Here is a 21,725-nt window from a genome sequence, read left to right on the forward strand (position 1 = left end):
ACTCCCAAAGAGAAGCTGATACGCAAAAAAACCCCTCCAAAGCAAGGAAAAAACCAGCAAAATGTAGCTCCAAATTCCGAACAATGTTAGGATGCTTGTTTGATGATGACTGACAGGTCAAAGAACTAGTAGCTTTTGAGAGCTTACATTTGTGGAAGCACTGGTTATGCCCCTTGACAAAATGGTGAGCGTATTTAATACTGATTCCAATTTTAAAATGAGGCAAACGGTCATATCATGTCTGAGGAAATAAAGTAGATACTCTCCCACCTAATCAAAGAGCCAAAAAACACAGAAATAAAAAACTCCAATGGTCTATTTTCAGCCATATATTAAAACCCAAGGGAACCGAATACAGTACTCTGAACCTTCACCACATCAAAACGTTACCTTGACTGTAATAGGAGATCGAATCTCCATAAATGGCTAAAGATAGCCATTTATCTTTATAAATGCTTTGTAACAGAAATCTTACAGTTGGTAAGCATACACGGAGGCATGCATAAGAAACATGAGATAACTGAATAAAGATTAAAAGGAAAGTAAGCTTTGCTACAGAATGCTATACGTGTCAGTTCATTCAAGTGAAGAGGAATAACAAACTGATCTAGAGATAAGACCAAAGCCACAAATTAAGATGTTCAGGACGCAAAATTATAAATTTAGGAATTTCAGCAGAGATTTGGTGAGTCACATAAAATAAGGCAAGATCTCGCAAATTAGCATCCACTCTCTATAGAGCATAAAAAGAAATTAAAAATCAGTCAGTCATTTCCAATCAAAAGTACTAATTACTTAATGAGAACTCTACAGCCGTGTCCTTCATTCAGTATGATACAGAAGTAACAAGACCTAAGCACTCCAATGCGTACGCTCTAATTTTTGGAAGTGAACATGCCAACATGAGTGGGTAAAATTAGCTTAGAGACTTTCCTAAAATACAAATAATAATATGGGAGGTATGTTTCCCTTTTAGGGTGAACTCTGGACTGCTGCGGCTCCACTAGCAACATTTAGGCACATATAAACAAGATCTGGTACTATGTATCTAACTCAACAACATGCTACCACAAAGCAGGACGTTGATGAAAGCTATCTCTATTTTATTACTCTTAGGACCCCACTAATGGGCATGTTTGGTCACCTATTTGTTAGAATGACTTATTATTGTTAGGACATTATTCATGGAAGGTGTGTAAGAAATGTATGCTTACTCTACACAAGTGCCTAGTAAATGGTGTGAGAACTTAGCACACACTTCTGAGACATCTAGGCATGGGGCTGCAGCTCAAGAAACTTACATGTGCAGAGTCTGCAGTCACAATCTTTACAAAAGCAGAACATACACCACCACTGGAAGAAAATGCCCCTTGAGAAGTCTTTGCCAGTCAAGTTTAAGCTTAGACTAGGTACCAGAATGTGTGCTTACACTCAACAAGCAGTACAGGTGACACATTTCACAAAATAGTGAAACGTGATTCTCTACAGTACTGCTAGTTCAAAGAAATGTTAATCAGTGAACAGAACCAGGGCACGTTCTTCCAAAAGAAGAAATTAGTTCTGTCTGAAACTTCCAAAACCAAAACAACAGTTTGCTTACATTGTTGTAAAAAATTAGAAGATACAGCTGTCTTCCGAGCTGGGGAAGGAAATGTAAAAATATTCAGGAAAAACTATAAATACGCATATGGCAAGTTAGGAAATACATAGAACAAGCCCTGCGTTGTTTTTCTTGTAAGAAATATTTAAATAAAAAAGAACTTCATTTTTCATTAAAGAAATGGAGCAATATTTTTAAACATACTAATTTAGGTTCAAAGAAGCCTATGCTTCATTTAGTATCTTTTTATGTACTTGTTCACCTTGTATTTGACATTTTAAAACTAATTACTGTGGCAGTAGTGATTACTTAGTATCCCCATGTAGAGTTGCATATTATATAAATGAAATCCTATTTTAAGAGGAAGCAGGGGAGAGGTATCAGTCCACCTATTTCATCCCCAGAAACATTCATTGTCTGAATAAACTACAATACCTTACATGCTCAAAATTAATAATGCAACTGGAATCTCAAGCTGCTACAGATGTGCAGGAATGTAAACAGAAGAGAATCTAAACACTATATAGAACACCTGTACAAATTCTAGACTGTAAATTAGAAGGACTGCTTTTCCCCAAACCCATCACTAACTTGCTATAGCACCTTAGACAAGCTACAGGACTTGATTCCTCAATGCATCACCTGTAAGCTGGAAATAAGTTCTCCCTCAGGACAGTTTGAGAATGTATTTATGAAAAGCTTATTGAAATAAGTGTTTATGTCATACAAAAGAGATAAAGATGAAAAAAAATTAGCTACGATAAACACTTCCGTGCTTTTTTTTTTCTTTATAGAGCAATGGCTTTTGAAAGAGTATCTATAAAAATCCAAAGACCCCCAGATTAAAGCATTTGATAGAAAGCTTCTAAAATCAAGATAGAAATTGTAAGACGAAGCACACTTCGGGCAGCAATCTTTCACACAAATAGATTAGAGCTAAAATAGTAGTGACAAGTTAGATTAATACTTTACTGAAGAGCTATAGGCCAAATTAGTAACATCCAAAAATTTTTAAGTCATTGTGCTTTCAAACTTACCAGTTAGAACGCCACTCATTATTCCTGGAATCCCTTGAATTTCTGTTACATTATTGAGATTAAAGTAGTCATCACATGTAGCATTAAGTGAAGAACTATCACAGAATAGGCGCCACAAAGTTGTAGTCTTTGTTTCATTATTGCTTTTAGTAGATTTGGCACAGACATCAAAGCTTCGTTTTGACAATGTACGGTTTCCAAGAAGACAGATACTTTAAGCAAAAAATTAAAAACAGTGATCCTTTAATACAGTGTTGTGCATTAAACTATATTTTGTTTATTAGATTTCTTCAGAAATATGTTATTTTTATTACCTACCTTATGGCCTACACCTACTAAAACAGTAAAAGGTAAAAATCTTTTACCTATACAAGTGACTAAAAGATTTAAATATTTCCCTGCTGTCACAGTTTCTTAGAAGCTCAATTTTTTCTTCAGAAAAGTGTCAATTTTAAACACATTTTTATTTTTGCAATAGAAGACTTCATATCATTTTGTAGTATAGTCCACAAATACTGCTATAATACTCAATTAGTAACAGACCCATCAATACTCAGAAGTACTATGGAATCTGTAATAATCACACAGCAAAGATAACTTTAGCCCTGCATAACAGATGGCACTTCATAACACAAGTTACAAGGCTATTCTGCTAGTGTGTTAAGCAGTATCTTGTTTTCTCTTCAAAGCTGCAAAACCCACAAATCATACTGTTAACTGGACAAAAGAAATAATTCTCCATGACCTGACAGGTACAAGCTAAAGGTTTTGAAAAGCAGTATGCCACGCGTGACAACAATAAAATTTTATTAACAAGGTAAAAAGCCTTCACAAAAATAAGTAAATTTAACCCTATAATGTCTCCATTTTAAGTAGGGAGAAATGGAAGTTTCAAAAATTTCCCCATGACAATGACAGGTTGAAAGTATGTTTCTTTCATAACTAGGGTTCATAGCTACTCAGGCAGTTTTTACTTTATTCTACAGGATTTTAGTTTTATTCTTTAGATAGAGTAGCTATATTTACTGTCAGCAAAAAACACCTTAATTGTCTTTAGGTGTGGATGTATTAACAGCCAGTAACTTTGAGTACCAAAGATCATTTTCCAGAGTATCATGTCTTATGAACAATGAGAGAAAGATTTAGATAAGTAACAAAAAATGAGTACATAAATCCCTAAACACACAAAACCTACCATTGAAGCCAACATGGTTGTATGTTGAAATTTAGCTTAAAACATGAAGCGGTTACAGTAGCTATTCCCTCTTCCTATTGCCTTTTGCTTATTTGTTTTTAAATCACCCACAGTACCTTGAGATACGGCACTTACGGAAAGTCAGGTGGGTCAAAAGCAGTCTTAATAACTCCAGCATATATGGCAATGATGGAAAGAATCACACAGGCAAGGAAGACCAGTGCAAGTTTGTTGACATACTTTACTCCCACAAAAACTACGATGGCCATCAGAATGATAATACAGGTTCCATAAACTCTCATGTTGTTCAGCATAGCCTCTGTTTCTTCACCAACTTCTTCTGCTCTAAATATTGCAGCACTTGGAGAAATGTATGTCTGCAAGCGACACAGCAAACAACCGTACTTGTAAAAACAAACATTTTAATAAGAAATCATTTACTTGAACTTCTAAATCTAAACTATCTGGTTTAGATAACTAAACTAATCTAAACAATACTGGTTTTATTCTTTCACAAACCAGTTCAACCATATAGCATAGGCATTTAGAAAGTGCAGGGGTAAAAGGAAAAGGAAGGCATGAATGAAGAAAAGCAAGTTTTGAGACTGCAGTACTGCTTTTGATCCAGTTCCTTCTTTTCTCTTTAAAAGTTTCCACTCCTCAAATTCATGTCTCTGCCATACAGGAAATAACAATAAGGACCCAGGCAGGAGGCTCAAAAAAAAAAAAAAAATCCCAAGAACTAGCTCAAACCCGACACAACCCTAGACTCATTTGAAGCATTTGTCGATTAATTTGATTGAAATAAAATATGAACAGTCAAACAAGAGCATAATAAAAAAATAGAAGTGTTTTTAGTACTATAGTCCCTGTACTATATTTCATAAAATTCAAAGATACCTTAAATATCATACCTTGAAATCTGTAATATTACGGTAAGTTAACCTTAATTTTTATCTGAAGTTGCAATGGCACATTTTCAGACCAGCATCACAAAGCTTAGTCCTGTGCTAAAACAAACAATTTAAAATACTGTAATTTCAAACAGGATTTTCCTACAGATCTCCATTTAATACAATTTTTTCTGTGTTCTACCCAAATAAAAGCTGGAGCACAGCTCATAGGACTTACACTGAAAAATACAAAATGAAATGACAAACTCTGACCTATTATTGTGAGATGTGTGTACTACACTACATAATAAAGACCTCTTTATTTCTTCTTCTAAGACCTTTAAAAAAAAAAAAATCTCTGCTCAGCTCCTGAGTTTTAGGCAACTTCATTCCTCCAAAACAACTGCTAAACTGGCTATTCTTAAACAATCTAACTTCTAAAGGCAGGAAGACACTTTGAGCAGGAGGCTATCCCAATATCCAAATCCAAAAATAGACATAGGCAATGATTTTACTAGAATTTTCTTTACATTTAATTCATAGTATCACAGTATCATAGTATAGTTAGAGTTGGAAGGGATCTTAAAGATCATCTAGTTCCAATCCCCCTGCCATGGGCACGACATACCTCTAAAGCAGGCTGCCCAAGGCCCCATCCAACCTCGCCTTAAACACCTCCACGGATGGGGCATCCACAACCTCCCTGGGGAACCAGTGTCTCACCACTCTCATGGTGAAGAAATTCTTCCTTACGTCTAGTCTCAACCTGCCCCTCTCCAGTTTATACCCATTCCCCCTGGTCCTATCCCCACAAGTCTTTACGAATAGCCCCTCTCCAGTTTTCCCGTAGGCCCCCTTCAAGTACTGAAAGGTCGCTATAAGATGTCCTCTGAGCCTTCTCTTCTCCAGGCTGAACAGGCCCAACTCTTTCAGCCTGTCCTCGCACGGAAGGTCCTCCAGCCCTCCGATCATCTTTGTAGCCCTCCTCTGGACACGTTCCAATAGTTCCATATTCTTCTTATGTTAAGGATTCCAGAACTAGACACAGTATTCCAGATAAGGTCTCACAAGAGAGGAACAGAGGGGCAGAATCATTTCCCTCGACCTGCTGGCCACACTTCTTTTGATGCAGCCCAGAATATGGTTGGCATTCTGGGCTGCGAGCGCACATTACCAGCTCATGTCGGGCTTCTCATCGACCAGCACCCCCAAGTCCTTCTCTGCAGGGCTGCTTTCAAGCACGTCATTCCCCATCGTGTACTGAAAACGGGGATTGCCCTGACCGAGGTGTAGGCCCTTACTTGTACTTCGCCTTGTTGAACCTCATGAGGTTCTCAGAGGTCCATTTCTCCAGCTTGTCCAGGTCCCTCTGGATGACATCGCATCCTTACGGTGTGGCAAGTACACCACTCAGCTTGGTGTCATCTGCAAACTTGCTGAGGGTGCACTCAATCTCGCTGTCAATATCATTGATAAAGCTATTAAACAGCACCGGTTCCAGACCCCTGAGGGACACCACTTGTCACTGATCTCCATCTGAACTTTGAGCCATTGACCACTACTCTCTGAATATGACCATTGAACCAGTTTCTCATCCACCTTACCATCCACTCATCAAATCCATATCTCTCCAGTTTAGAGAGAAGAATGTTGTGGGGGACTGTGTCAAAGGCTTTACAGAAGTCTAGACAGATCACACCCATCGATTTACCCGTGTCCACTGCTGTGGTTACCACATCACAGAAAGCCACCACGTTGGTCAGACAGGACTTGCCCCTCATGAAACCATGCTGGCTGCCATTAATCACCTCCCTGCCCTCCATGTGCTTTAGCATAGCTTCTAGGAGGATCTGTTCCAGGCACAGAGGTGAGGCTGACAGGTCGGTAGTTCTCAGGGTCGTCCTTTCTACCCTTTTTAAAAACAGGCACAACGTTACACTTCTTCCAGTCACCAGGGACGTCTCATGATTACCATGACTTTTCAAATATCACGGAGAGTGGCTTGGCAACCACATCTGCCAATTCCCTCACAACTCTGGGATGCATCTCATCAGGTCCCATGGACTTATATATATGTTCAGATTCCTCAGGTGTTCGCGAACCTGATCCTCCTCTACTGTAGAAGGGGGTCTACCCCCCAGTCACCATCTTCCTGTCCCATGACCCAGGAAGGGCGATGAGAGCAGTTATCGGTAAAGACTGAGGCAAAAAAAGTTGCTGACTACCTTACCCTTTTCCCCATCTGTTGATACACGATCCCTATTTCAAGTCATCAATGGGGGTACGTTCTCTTTGATCTTCCTCTTTTGATTGATGTACCAGTAAAAGCCTTTCTTGTTGGTCTTTACTTCCCTTGCCAAGTTCAGCTGCAGCTGCACCTTGGCCTTCCTGACTTCATCCCTACACAACCAGGCAGCATCCCCATACACACCCCAGGTTACCTGTCCCTGCTTGCACTGCCTGTGCAGTTCCTTCTTCTTTTTTAGTTTCAACAGCAGGTCTCACTAGCCATGCCAGGTCTTTTCCCTTTCCTGACTGATTTCGACATATGGGACTGAGCCTCTTGTGTGCTGTGGAAAGCTTCCTTAAATATTCTCCAGCTCTGCTCCGCTCCCTTGTCTCGGAGGATCACGTCCCAGAGGGTCCTACCGAGTAATTCCTTGAAGAGACGGAAGTCTGCTTTCCTGAAATGTAGTGTCCTGACTATAATTAACTTAGATTAAATTAATTTAAAAGTAAACTTAAATCTAGTAAATATTAATTTACTAGAATGCTAGAAGAGTGGAAATTGTCACACCACTATGAAACAAAACAAAAAAGTAAAATGAAAACAGATTACAGACTAGAGCTTCTACATAAGCTATAGAAAATCCTACATTGTGATATGTAAGTATCAGGCTCTGTATGGAGGTACTCCAGAAATTATTCTTGTGCGCTTTGTCGCCCTGCTATTCTCAGTCTTGCTGGGGAAAACCACAGGCAGACAACTGATTTCTGCCCCTCCAAATAATTCATGTCTCAATGCAGAAAAAAATCCAAACAATACTTGTGTCTTGCGGCTATGACAAGGGTCTGTTCTGAGGTCTTCTGCAAGATATGACATCCTGGGAGGCTTTTTACTTTGAATTTCGTGGCTGAACCCCATAAATCTTTATTAGCAATACATAAAACCACCATGACTCTTAATAAGGGAGTAGAACAGTGCACCAAATGCAATTCACAATGTGACATGGTGCTAGCACTTTTAGTTATAGATCAGATCTCACAAGCTAGCAGTAGCGAGTAAGGATGATCTATAAATTTCAAATCCAGCTTTTTTGATTTTACGACAGAGTAACTAACAACAACATAGTAACAAGGGTAAGTAACAATGAGAAGATTCATTAAGTACCTCCTCGTGCATCACTACAGTCTCCGATATGATGACAAATAACTGCCTGGCCTCTCCTGGATGAGGCAAAGCCACAATAGCTGGGCCACTGCCATACAGGCAGTATTCCACAGCATCTTTACAGGAATATGAAATTTCAAAGCCAGTAGTCTGAAAGGATGAAGTGAAAAGTAGTTCGAAAAGGATATTCTTAATTCCTGTCTAATAGGAGGTGTGCCTTTCACATTCTACATAACCTTTCATTGGGCAGCACCTTCCTTCAGTGCATGTGGCTACGCCAAGCACTGCAGAAGCAGAAAAGTTTCTGTGAGTTATCCTGGGCATGCTTGTCTGATGCTAAGCTCAAAGACTCTCATTTCAAAGAAAGGAGTCATTCTAGACCTTAAGAAAACATGGCTTAAAAGAACTTATGCCATATTTACCCAGAGGAAGCAGCTCTTACAACACCTATGTGTAGAGCCACCTACGTGTGTTGACTGCTTACTATAAAGCAGTTGCCACATTTAAAATCTTACAGCCATGATCTCAAAACTGGAACAGAAAACAGGAGATTAATTCAAGTAGATACAAAATAAGTGGAGAGCTTCCTCTGAAGAGCTCGCTAAAGAATTCAGGGCTCAAAGGCATACAGCCTGGGAAAATAAAACATGATACATATTGAGAAGTTATAGCAAGAAAATCAAATGTTGAAAAGACAAAGGATAGGTAACACCATGAAATCCGCACCCCTGTTTAAACTTGTGAGGGTCACAAGGAAAGGAACCAGAACCTTGAGTTAGATGAGAGAAAAAAAAAAAAATAATTAGTAAGGCTTCATTCAGAGTTGAAGAAATGGGAGACTCCAAAGCAGAAAAGACAACCTGACTCTCAAGATGAAATCTTCAGCTTTGCAATTCCAACGGTAAGGTGACCTAAAGGAAATGCTATGTCCATCTGCACGTTTTTGTTTGGAAAAGGAGAGGAAGATATACAACACAAAGGCAGCATTAAGTACAGATTAAACTTTTTGTAAGCTTACTGTGGTGCACCATAAACACACACAGAGAAACATCTAAAGAATAAATTAATTTATTCACATTTGTAAATAAACTATTCTTTAAAACTAAAATAATCTGTTCAGCTGATGTTATTTTCTGCTAAATGTACTGAAATACTTCCTATTTATTTTTCATCTCCAGTTTGCCCTTATACATTTAGTTCTGGAATTTTAGGTATGTCTTACTAGAATTAATATAGTTTTCCCAGAAACTCTGAAGGTGTATAGTAGCACAGCCATAATTTATGAAATATTAGGTATTCAGAACATGCTCTGAAAAGGTGACAAGACATATATTGCATCTGGTATAATTAGTAAGCATCAGTTACTGAATTCTCTTTGGTTGCTGCTTTAAGTAGAACAAACTTCTATCAAGCAGTCTTTAACTTGTTTTTGTATTGCCGATCACAATTTTTTGAACTTTTTCAGATCATTCTTACTCTAATTGTGACAAATACTGACATACTGGAAATATAGTATCAAAACATTAAAAGTCCGCAAACCAGTATGCATTTTATACCAAGTGCATTCCTCAGCAACCCCCCAAAACAGCCCAAATATATTTGATCTTTAGAGAAACTAAAACTTACCAATAAAATTTCAATGGTACCAAGAATGTACATTGCTCCTGCAAAGGTTGTACCCAAGTAGAAACAAAGTCCCACTGCTCCACCAAACTCTGGCCCTAATGATCTTGAAATCATGTAGTAAGAGCCTCCGGCTGTGAATTAAAAAAAAAAGACTCCAGGCCTTCAGATTAAGGACAGCAGTAGAGAACAAAAAATTGAATTATTCAATCAACATAATCAAGATAACTAGTGCATGCATCTCTACTGAAACGCTGATACCAAAACTGTAATCAATGTCTATACCCACTAGGTAGTTAGAAAGTACATTTCCAAGTGAATATCCCCATGTGCCTTTTCTGGGGAAAGAAAATAACCACTAAGAAAAAATAGGAAAAAATCCACAAGCTAAATAATCTGAAAGTAAATTAAGAAAAGGATACACAGGTATAAATAGATGTGAATCAATCTTTAGTTTCTAACCTTAAATGTTCATAAACTAGCTTGCAGAATAATTTCTTTAAGAGATAGGGACAAAAAAGTATTTGCTTGGCTAATATGCATTCTTTTTCTTTTCTGTACATGAAGTTATTACCACTCTCACTACAGGCATTTTTTTCAGTAGGATTTAGAAATGTTATGCAGTCATTGCTTTTTCTTGTCTACTCTACTCACTTTGCCTTTGAATTTTTCAATTCTTGTCAGTCATATTACCTATATATATATATGTGTCATCTTTCTTTAAGTCATAAACTCTCCCCATCCCATTTACACTGTAAAATTTCCCTTTCAATAAAACTCTAAGTTTCAAGTTCTTTATCTCCAATTTCCACCAATCCCCCTCAAAGCATGCTCCTCTCTGGCTCCCTCTGCATCTTCTCTTAAATTCATGATGTTTTTCCCCATCGTGACAACTGAGGAAGAAAGGAGATAGATAAAGGAAGTGCTTTATTTAAAATAAACATGCCCTAGCCTTTAAATAAACATACACTGCAAATAAGAAATACACTTGTAGTCAAAGGGCAGAATCTGAAATTTGGTTTTCAAAAGAACAAATGAGAAAATAAAAAGAATATCCTTTTACTAAATATGATGCTGTGGCATATAACTGCAAAAGACAAGATCCTGCTGTTCAGAATGTCTCTTTCAATCCTACATTCCTATCTGTGCTTTCTGCCTCCTCCACATATTTCTGCAGGAGCATTTCTCTAAGAAACTGGCACCAACAACAACAAAAAAAAAGAAAATTAAGATCTGTCTAGCGTAAGAACTTCAAAGACTTCTGTGACTCAAACATTAACAAAATCTTCACATTAAACTTTAAAAACATGAGGAAGAAAAGAGAACAAGGTTTTAGTTATCTGGACACCAATTAGAATAACTAAATTTCATTACAAAAATAAATATTTGAAATTGTTTTATTTTTATTTTTTATGTGGTACTATACCCATTAAATTCTACACTCTGCACAAGTTGTAGTGTCTACTTTTTCCCAACAACTTATTTATCAGTTCTGGAACCCTTTACTAAGCTGAAGAAGCTCTGCAAGTGAGGAGTTATTTTAACTTCAGAGTTCATAACAATGTCTGAACATCAGTTTAACCGATTAATGCATTGAAAAACTTAAAAGTATAAGAGCTCCAAAGGCCAACTGATTTTGCATTTGAAAAATTGACTTCGTAATTGTAGAAGTTCACCCACTTGTCCTGAAAATTTAAGGAGATGAATCCTTAAATAGAAAAAGATTTCTGCCAGCAGACTGACTTATCCTTGCAGGAAACAACATAACTAGCTCCACTTTTTAGAAATAGAGTCTTGGCAACTTTGGGGCAGGGTATGGGGGGGAAGCAATCTTATTTGTACATCTGTAAAGAGATCTGGTTTGTCTGAAGACAAACCTCAATTAGTTCAAACTGTAATATCTTATCTGTCATTCAAACAGAACCAAATGATTGATGACAAAACATGCTATAGTTCATAATTCCCAGAAGGTTCAGTTACAAGGTTGCACCTCACCTTAAAACGTCAAATAAATCAACTAAAACAAAACATGTGCTTCACACAAAAGCATTACTTTATCTCAGACTACAGTGATTTTCTATCCTAGCTTTAAACTTCCATGATTTTGACCTTTCACCATTTAAGATAAAATTCTTCATTACCTGGAACTACACCATTTGTTGCTATCGCACTCATTGAAATTGCAGTTAGCATAGTCTGTGAAAAGATGAAATAGAGGAAATTTAAAATACTGGAAGTTTTTTAGAAGATGGGGCAAGATAAAAAAAAGAAGTGCTAATGACATTTGATCACTTTAAACATGCCACAGCAGCCAAAAATGATCATATTTTTGATTAGGGACATCTGTGTAAATTAAGTACTGAATTTTTCAGTAGAAGGTTCAGTTAATTTAGATGCTTGAGATAGTCTTTATAAAGAACTGGAAGAATATAGACCACCGAATATTCTTAAAATGAGATGTTCATTATTCCAATTAAATAGACGTGACAAACTTGATCGAGTGTTATGGTTATGACAACATCACCTACCAGTAGCTTCACATTCCATAAAACTAATTTGTGCTGTGGAGTGATTTGTAGTTTATATTTCAGTTTGTTCCAAAGTTGTGAAAAGTAGAACAGTTCAAATCTCAATATAAACCATTAAATATTTGTTAAAAGTTGATTTAAGAATATCCATTTAATACTTCAAACAAAAGCTTACTGGCATCACCTCAAAAGAAACTCCATATATGCAACACTCAGTGCATACACATATATACACATATATATATCCAGTGTCTCTCGATTGCACTTAACCATTATGGAGAAATCTTCCTGTGCTACTCATATATTAAATGGCAGCAGTACTCTGGTGACAGAATACCTGGCCAATAGGTTAACTTACACAAGCACAACACATGAACACTATGATGAAAGACTCAAGAACACCAGCTGTTCCCACAATCCAGGTCAAACGCAGGAAAAGGATGACTCCTAAGATGTTTTGCAAGCAGGGCAAGTACACACCAATAAAAGTGCCCATACGTGGAACCTAGAAATGAAGGTAAAAAATTAATTCCTTTGCAATTTAAGTCCATAAGCATTTTCTTAAGCAAACACTTACGACAAATGCTCCATGAACAAATATAAAGTGAAACTGAGTAGTAACTTCAGTGTGTCCAGATTCACAAATATTCACAGGCTATTTATGCAGAAAGATTCCTGAAACAACAGAAAGCTATTTGTAATAGCAAATGCTCTTGTTCCATAGGAACTAGAACAAAAACTTGACATGGGTATGATGCCCCTTCATCTTTACAAACTTTCTTCTGAAATATCAGTTACAGGATACCATTGAAGAGAGTTTTCTGCCATAACCAAAATACCAAATAAATTCTGCAAAAAGCTGATCATCAGTTGTCCTTCAGCTGGCCCGCAAAATGATAGTCAATAATAAGTGCTTTCTATTTTTGAAAAAAAGACAGACAAGGTACTATAACAAGGCCAGAGGAAATGCAGACCTAATTACAATTTTTTTTTTTTTCAAAACTTGTAAAACCCACCACAACATAGTATATTTGTTCGCACTTTTTATGTGCTGGTGATTGTCATGGGTCAAACAAAAGCATTCAAGCTTCATCATTAAAGTTCCAGCCTTCTGCACTTATGAAGAAATTGGGCCTTCAAACACTCAGCTTAGAAGCAATAGTTATATAGTAGGTTTTCAGATACACAAGCTATTCTTAAGTCACAACTCAGGCTGTGAAAAAAGGCAACCAATTTAAATAAATAAGAAAGCATTGATGCTTTATAATCTAACAAACTTATAAAGAAAACACTAACTTTTAAAGTACTTATAAGGATTCATAGAATGACGTTTAGTGCTACTGTCTCATTACATCATTAAAAATGCTACTCTACCAGGCTACTACTTAACCATCACTTAATTTCAGACATGGAACTGAAACATACGTACACAGAAATTGCGTTTTCCGGCCACTAGGTGGTGATCGAATAAGATTAAGTGCAAGTGAAGAAACCGTGTTCGTTTGCCTAGCCAATTTTGCAGGGACTAACACTGTCCTGCATTAACAAAAAAACCCTCTGCACAGCAGCTGGACAAAGAACAGGGATCACAGTAAGGAAAATGCGAGTTGATCAGTATCAGTTTTCTCACCTCAAGCTGTACCTTCAGATGAGAAAATACAAACACAGAACATGCACGAAGAGACAGACAAAAAGAAACCTCACACCAAAAACGCAGGATAGGCAAAAAAGCTAAAACAAGTAGCTAGACTTTATTCCTCACCTTGTCCACTGTCCTGGTACCAATTTCCTATACTAGCTAAGTCCTAATGCAAACTGCAACGATTCATGTACTAGAGCATAAATCTCTCTTCCAGTCAAACGAGCTCCATTTCTAACCTCACTTTCAAGCACCTTTTCACATCTGTGTCTTCTGTTATATGCTCATTTCCTTTTATTAACTCTTATGTGCTTCTCCTTTTTCCATAGCTCAGCATATAAACTCAGCAGCCGCACCTCTTCTACACACAGACAAGCGATTCTCAGTAATCTCATTTCCCAGTATCTACTCAAAATGTCTTTGTTTCAGTCACCATGTTCAACCACTTCTAGGCTCATCACCACTGGGAATTCTGGGAATTTTTTAATTGTCAGGCCACATGTTTTTGACCCAAGCTTCCTCCTTCTGAAACAGCTCCCTGCTCACAGATGCATCAATCCAATATCTCATTGCAGACTCTTGAGTGTTGCATACGTTCCATTTTTACAAAGGCCTAGATAGGCACTTTGGATACCCAGAAGACAAACCTTGAAGAATTCAGTTGCTGTCTTCAAACAAGTGTGTTTAGGGATGTGCCAAACAGCCTTTGCCTTCCCCCTGGCTAAATATCATATTTTTGTGTCACACAACAAAATGTTTCTTCGGAGTGCATACATTAAGTTTTGAAAATACTCCAACATACAGAAGCAAAAAAGCTACTCAGAAAAAATGCTACCACGTTAACAGGAGCAAATGTGCCCACGGATTTCGAAGTCACCTGTTTCATCTCACATTTTCCTTAAACTTCAAGTAAAAACTCAGCCAATTAAAATGTTTTAATATACACTAGAGACAGACAACAGTACTGATGCTTATACAAGGACAGAAGACAGAAAAGAAAGGAAGAAGAAATTGGGTGCATTGCATGTTTCAGGTCCTAGCTTTACACTCATTTTTTCTAGGGCTTTTACAGCAAGGTCTTTCTAAAAGATGATAATGAGAACACTGAATTAAAAACAAGTCCTACTGCAAACACTTCAATTTTAAATTCAGTAAATCTCTCCTGCTTTCAGCATCCGCATATTTTCTTTTTAGGATGAAAACACTTGTCTTTATGGCTAGCTCTGCCCCAGTAACTTATTAAATGTATAAATACCTTGACTTCCTTTCTCTTGCTGTCTTCATCTGCTTCATGTTCCACCACACCTTGAGTGAGATTAGTGTAGTTTGCTAGTTTATTAAGAAGAGATGACACCATGGGATTACTATCCATTTCTTCCTGTTGGGGTTTTAAGAATACTGCACTTGTCAAATAGTTTTTTTAAGAAGCCATGAATTTATTTTACTACTTCAAACACATATTCAACAGGTCAGCCTTTATTCACCCAAATCCAAAAATTAGTATGACCAGTCAACTTTCAGCCAACAATATTTCTAAATCTTTCTAGTAGTTTGATATTACATGGTAATCTTGCAATATTTCTTTCATTTTTTTTTACACTATCTTACAATATACAGCTTGTACAGCTGTAATATAAGGGAAGCATAGAGAAGCATCAAACTGTTGCTAGCACAACACAAGTTTTTTAGCAGAGTCAAGTCATTAGGGTGTTTTTCCAGCACCCTGCTTGTGTCTAGGGAGTAGCTTCAAATGATTCTCTCACGCACCAAGATACTTTAGGATCACTCTCAAGCCTTCTGTTGCAGGCTTACATATTTTATCTTAAATCATGCATACTACTTCCAAAGTACTCATTTGTGGAAACAACAAGCACATATGCATATCATATTCCATTGTGTATATGTAATACTACTTGACACAGAAGTCCGTCCATCTTTCTTTAGTCAAGTAGCTGATACAAAACAAGAACATGTTAAACACATAATAGAATCCAGGAGAACAATATACAATAAAAGGCTTCCAAGAATCTGGTTCCAACAGAACCAGAGAATTCAATGAAGTATTCAAGATCAAATATTGGAAGGAAGACAAGAGACTGGGATTGTAAATAGAAAGGCAAGAATTAAGACATCTTAGCCTGAGTTATTAGGTAACCATGGTTATAACAGCCAAACGTCTTTGTAAGAGTTTATATAAAAACTCAAACACAAGTCGTCTGAAAACATGAGAAAAATAAGACGGTAGGAAACACTATGGAACTTACATACTACCACAAAAGATTTACCACTACAAAAGCAATGGTGGTGAAGTCACTAGAAAGCTTTCAAGGCGATGCTATAACATCAAGATATGTATTACAAGAGACAGTCATCCTTATACCATCAGCTGAGGATTTAACATCAGTCGATATTCAAAATAGCTGATGCAAGCATACATTCAAAGGAGATAAGGGACAAAAAGCAGCTAGGGCTAATTTATCAGCACTAAAGAACATAACAGCTAATTTGAACAACATGAAGTTTTGGACGTGGCTTTATAGAACAGAGCTTGAAGGAGAGAAATTCAGTGACAAAATCCTATTACCATGTTTTCTGTCAAAAAATAGTAAAATTCCATTTTACATCCAAAAGATGTCTAATTTCTCATTATTAATGATCAATTCTACTTTAATCTTTGGCACAATCTTCTCTTAGTGAAAAAAAGCAAAAACTCATCATTTGGGCCATTGAAAAAAGAGAGATCTGAAAGATCATGTCCTCTGTACAGAGATATTTGAAAAGAAGAAGAGAGGAAGATAAGAGCATTAAGAGGACAAGAAAATAGTTGGTAGAATGCAACACCAAGAAGGCTAAGCAAATGATGTTGGAAGGACTTTGTTTACTGTTAACAGCAAGCATAGAAGCAATATCCGTTGATGCTCCTCGAGCAGAAAAACTTCAATAAACTTTACTTAAAGTACTGTTTCAGAGTACTGCTTCAATATGTTTTTTTCCCCTCTGTAAATGATTGCAATCATTCAGTGAATTAAAACAGTATTAAACTTGTATTATATGTAATTGGATGATATAACTAAGTCATGGCCTATCACAATTTGTTTTATAGTTTTACTGACTTTAAGAGAAGTCTTCATTTTCCCTTCATTACATTCAACATAATATATTTGTTAATTCTTTTAAGCTGGATACTGCTTTGTCAAAACCACTAAATTTTTACTCTGAAGCTTTCTCTAACAATTTCTAGATCCTAGAACAAAAAATTTTAAGTGCAATAAGGATTATTTCATATTCTCACATCAACGCATATCAAAGTTTACTGTTCCTGCATATACAGATAAACTGAAATACAGAAGGAAAAAAAATACTAGCACTTTTTTATCATATTATTCAAATCCACTGTCATGGAATGTTAGCAGGAACCAAACTCTGAAAAGTTACTAAAATTGATTTCTTCACCACTACATTTCAGGCGACAAAGAAAACAGAGATTTGTTTGTTTTCATTTTACTACCAGAGCCTCAATCAAAAGTGAAATACTCTTTCTAGCATATTTAACTTACCTCAAAGAGAGCCATATTCTTTCCTTCATACACGTTTCCTCTGTCCATTTCTGCACTGTTAATAAATGGACTACTTTCCCTGGCAATCGCCTCCCCTGCTGGAAAAATGTAACAATTAGAGACAACAAAAATAAAAAAAGACAAAGTATAGTATAAAAGAAATAGTCAAAAGATGCTGGTTTAAGAACTGATTCTAGGTAACAGTGGAGGTGAATGCCTAACACTGTTATTGTCCCAGACATATGGACTCAACATCCACATTTAAGGAATTTAAGTTTACTTTAGCAGTAAAATCTTTATATATTGTTCTGCCTCCTAACTATTACTCATTATTCTTTCTTACATATACTAATCTCTCCCATGCCCCACGTTTCTAGTTTTCTTAAAAGCACTTGATAATAGAACTTCACATAAACACCAATCAACCTTTTCATGACTTTAATCACTCCCTCAAAATAACTTCAGCAGTTGAGGCAGGAATTTAAGAAAAAACATTGTAAAAGTAATTAGTTTGTAAAGGTTGTGGAGACACTTTGATGACATTCCTTATTGAAGTATCAGTCTCACTAAGCTGTAGCTTCCCTGACATGCCCTTGCATATCTCTTGAAAAATACTTTTACTGCCTTCCATTCCATGCAATACAAAAGCTACTACGTGCTGATACTATCACAATGTTGGAATTCCCAAACAGTCTCAAGTCCTTGCCAATGCCACTTTGCCTGTCTGGACTTTTGCCCTTATATTCACAAGGAACAACAAAAGCACCTACACAGTCTCTTTCCCACATAATTAAGGAACAGCTGGAGAAGCTGTACTCTTTCCCCTGTGTCCTCCACACTGCCCCTCCAGGGCACTTCTCCCCACATGAAGTCCAGAATAACACTTACAAACATGGACACCGGTCTCAGCACAAAGTACTATCTCGGTTGGATCAAAGACAGAAATAGATCTCAGTCACTCAAGCAGATGAGTGACCACATCCCTGAAAGATTTCTTTTCAGTCTGCATAGCATCACTATACTTATTGTTATCATGACACAGAAGCCACATGCTAACATAAGAGACTCAAAAGATAGCTGTTGTCCATTAGGGTCCTAGAATTAATTTCATGATACAGAGAACTGTTGATCAATTAATCCACAACTACCGCTCTTATCCAATGTATGTCCTCCTATCCATATCCTCCAACTTTCATTTTTCTGTTTCTCTACAGGTCCTTCACTACTTCCAGTCTTACAGCCTGGCTAAGTTCCCTTCCTCCAGCCAGCTTAAAGCTACGCCAGCAGAAGGAGCCCTGGTAACACAAAACAACCTCCCTCACGGACCAGCATTTCAAGATGTTTCACAGTGCATGCAACATGCTTGTTTAGTACAAGATTGTCTGAGAAACTGACATTTATCCTTTAATCAACTCCAATGTACTTACTGAAAGGTCCAGTTAACATTTCCATAGACAACAAAAAGCATCTCTGTCCCCAAGCAAAGACATGCTGATTCCTCCTATCATCTTGCTTGCATACAAGCACTAGAACTTCTTAGTTAAGACACTGCACTTTCTTCCCAACATTTTGGGGACACTATTTTTCTCTTAGCTCTATTCCTTAAAATGACTACATTATTTTTGCTAAAGTTTTTACAAAGCATTATTTACAAGGTACATTCCCAAATTAAAATACAAATGAGGTTGCTAGGTATTTATCTTGCCAAGACCACACTTCTATTGACTTTCTTGCCTACTGAGAGCTGAGAGCTGTACTTATTAGCTAAATATGAATACTTTCTCAGGAGTACTTCCAATCCCTTCAGAAAGGATAACTCTTCAAAAAGTGAGCTGAGGAATTTCATGTATTGTTTTGCATTTGTACGGAGCGTAATGACACTGGAGTTACTACTTAGGTAGGTATCATTAGACTAATCAAAACATCAAAAGGGTAGCCAAATGAATAATGTGAATCAGTATTCACAATTCTGATGTTAAAGAATATAGCTTTGTCTTACTAGTTCTGGAAGCAAAAAGCAGCATCTCTGCACCATACATTAAGCATTTTAAATTGTAGGAGAACAGTGAAGTCTTCCTTTATATGCTTGCATTTCTAAAGAAACAGTTACTTGGCTTTGCTCCAAGAGGAAAAACCTCAGAGCACAATGGCTTTAAACAAGTCCTGTCAAACGCACCTAAGAGACTTCAAAAGGAAAACCACAGAACTTAAGTTTCCTGTTCTTCAAATCCTTTTTCAATGTTTCCAACCAATATTTGATTTACTTTAAAGCTTTCTAATGCTAGTCTTCAAAACAGCCTGTCATTACTAGGCTGTACTAAAGTCTCCCCTTTCTTTAGTAGTTGTCACTCTTCATATTTTGTGAATGTTTGGTACATCCATCATAGTAGTTGACGTGATCAATATTTCACCTCTATTTGAAATATAATCAATACAAAAGTGATCTGAACAGTATTTTCTCATCTGCAACTTTGATAACTAATCCTACAATTATGAACACTTTTCAACAAGCTCCTTTGAGTTTTCAACATTGCTGTTAACAAATTCATATTGCCAGTACATTAAAAAGCACCACCTTTAGGAGTATGCTTATTCAATATGCTTAGAAATACACTGAGCCTTACAAACATGTAACTCAAATGGAGATGCATTATGCTATCCAGTAGAAAGAACTAGTTTTAGAACATCAACACACAGTCAACAACTATGGTGAGGTTAACGAAATAAGTTACTAACCTACTAACCCAATCTTTAGCTCATCCCTTCTTCAAAAGAAGGTATTCATTAGAAAACTAACACTGAAAAAAAAAAAAGATAGGAAAGATAGGACCTTACACTTTTCATAAATGCTGTAAATATCACCTCTGGTGCATTAAGTAGAATGGAGCAAATAGAAAAATCTGTTTCAGTTGCTCTCACTGCAGTAACATGGAATACAGAGACAGTTCTACTAGTAATCCTCAAGCTACTTACAGCTTTATGTTTTAACCCTACTCCCTTGAGTTCTGTCAGGAAGCTTAAAGATAACCAAATCTTAGAATCACTTAGGTTGGAAGAGACTCTTAAGATCAGAGACCAACCATTAGTCTAACACCACCAAGTCTACCACAAAACCGTGTCCCTAAGCAACACATCTGCACGTCTTTTAAATACCATTGTGAATGATGACTCCACCACCTTCTCTGGCTGCTTGTTTCAACGCTTAACAGGCAATTACCTTTAGAATCATAGAATCATAGAATCACTAGGTTGGAAAGGACCCACTGGATCATCGAATCCTTTCCCTCAGGCTTCTCTGAAACTGCATCAACTCTTCTCAGATGTAGAGGTAAGTTAAACATATAATAAAAATCATAACTTCCAATGCTGTTTTAGACATTTCTCTAAGATGCAATGTCTGGGAACCAATTAAAGCACTCCAAAACCTGTACCTACTGTTGCTTGATTTCTGAATGTGATTCAAGTTATGAGGGTTTACAGGCAAAAAATCTTTAATCTAGACTAAACTAAGAGTTCATCTGAGCCAATATTTAATCTTAGACTAACACTGGTATTAAAAGATCCATAAGAAAGGCAAAATACAAGAACAACAAAAAATATTCGGTGGGCTTGATTATGGTATACTGTTTCTCTTAATGACACATACAAACCACTCCACCTGTTGATGTAAAACTCCACTCCATCCAACATGAGGTAATCAAAGTCTAAACTCTAGAAATAAACTTTCCCCTCCAAATTTTCAATTTATTATTATTTGATTTTGAATTTGCTATAGAACGTTCACATACCACAGCACAACCCCATGCTTACTGAGGGACCAGCAGACAAACTAAAGCCATAACTAATGTACCATTCCTAGAAGCCTGTCTGGTAAATTCTGTGTTGACAGATGATGAAAAAACCCCTACTTTTGATTTCTACAGATACTCAAGCACTGCGATTATGGAATGGTTTGCGTTGGAAAGGACCTTAAAGAATATCTAGTTCCAACCCCACTGCGATGGGCAGAGACGCCCTCAGCTAGGTCAGGTTGTACAAAGCCTCATCCAACCTGGCCCTGAGCACCTCCAGGGATGGGGCAGGCACGACATCTCTGGGCAACCTGTTCCAATGCCTCACCACCCTCACAGGAAAAAATATCTTCCCAATATCTCACCTAAATCTATCCTCTTTCAGCTTAAAACCATTACCCCTCGTCATATCACTGCACTCCCTGAGAAAGAGCCCTATCACAGCTTTCTTGCAGGCCCCCTTTAAGTACT

At 37.1% G+C, this 21,725-nt stretch overlaps 1 protein-coding gene across 1 annotated transcript in view; it reads right to left on the bottom strand.

The window, feature by feature from the left end:
• The window catches only part of SLC12A7 (solute carrier family 12 member 7), a 65,860-nt gene that overhangs the window by 34,083 nt on the left and 10,052 nt on the right, over nucleotides 1-21,725 (bottom strand). Inside the window, 7 exon segments of the mRNA XM_054057849.1 lie at nucleotides 2,638-2,849; nucleotides 3,968-4,209; nucleotides 9,743-9,873; nucleotides 11,881-11,935; nucleotides 12,626-12,772; nucleotides 15,162-15,284; nucleotides 17,464-17,558. Coding sequence (XP_053913824.1) covers nucleotides 2,638-2,849; nucleotides 3,968-4,209; nucleotides 9,743-9,873; nucleotides 11,881-11,935; nucleotides 12,626-12,772; nucleotides 15,162-15,284; nucleotides 17,464-17,558 — 1,005 coding nt within the window.

Source organism: Cuculus canorus, chromosome 2, assembly GCF_017976375.1.
Source record: "Cuculus canorus isolate bCucCan1 chromosome 2, bCucCan1.pri, whole genome shotgun sequence".
Classification (NCBI taxonomy): domain Eukaryota; kingdom Metazoa; phylum Chordata; class Aves; order Cuculiformes; family Cuculidae; genus Cuculus; species Cuculus canorus.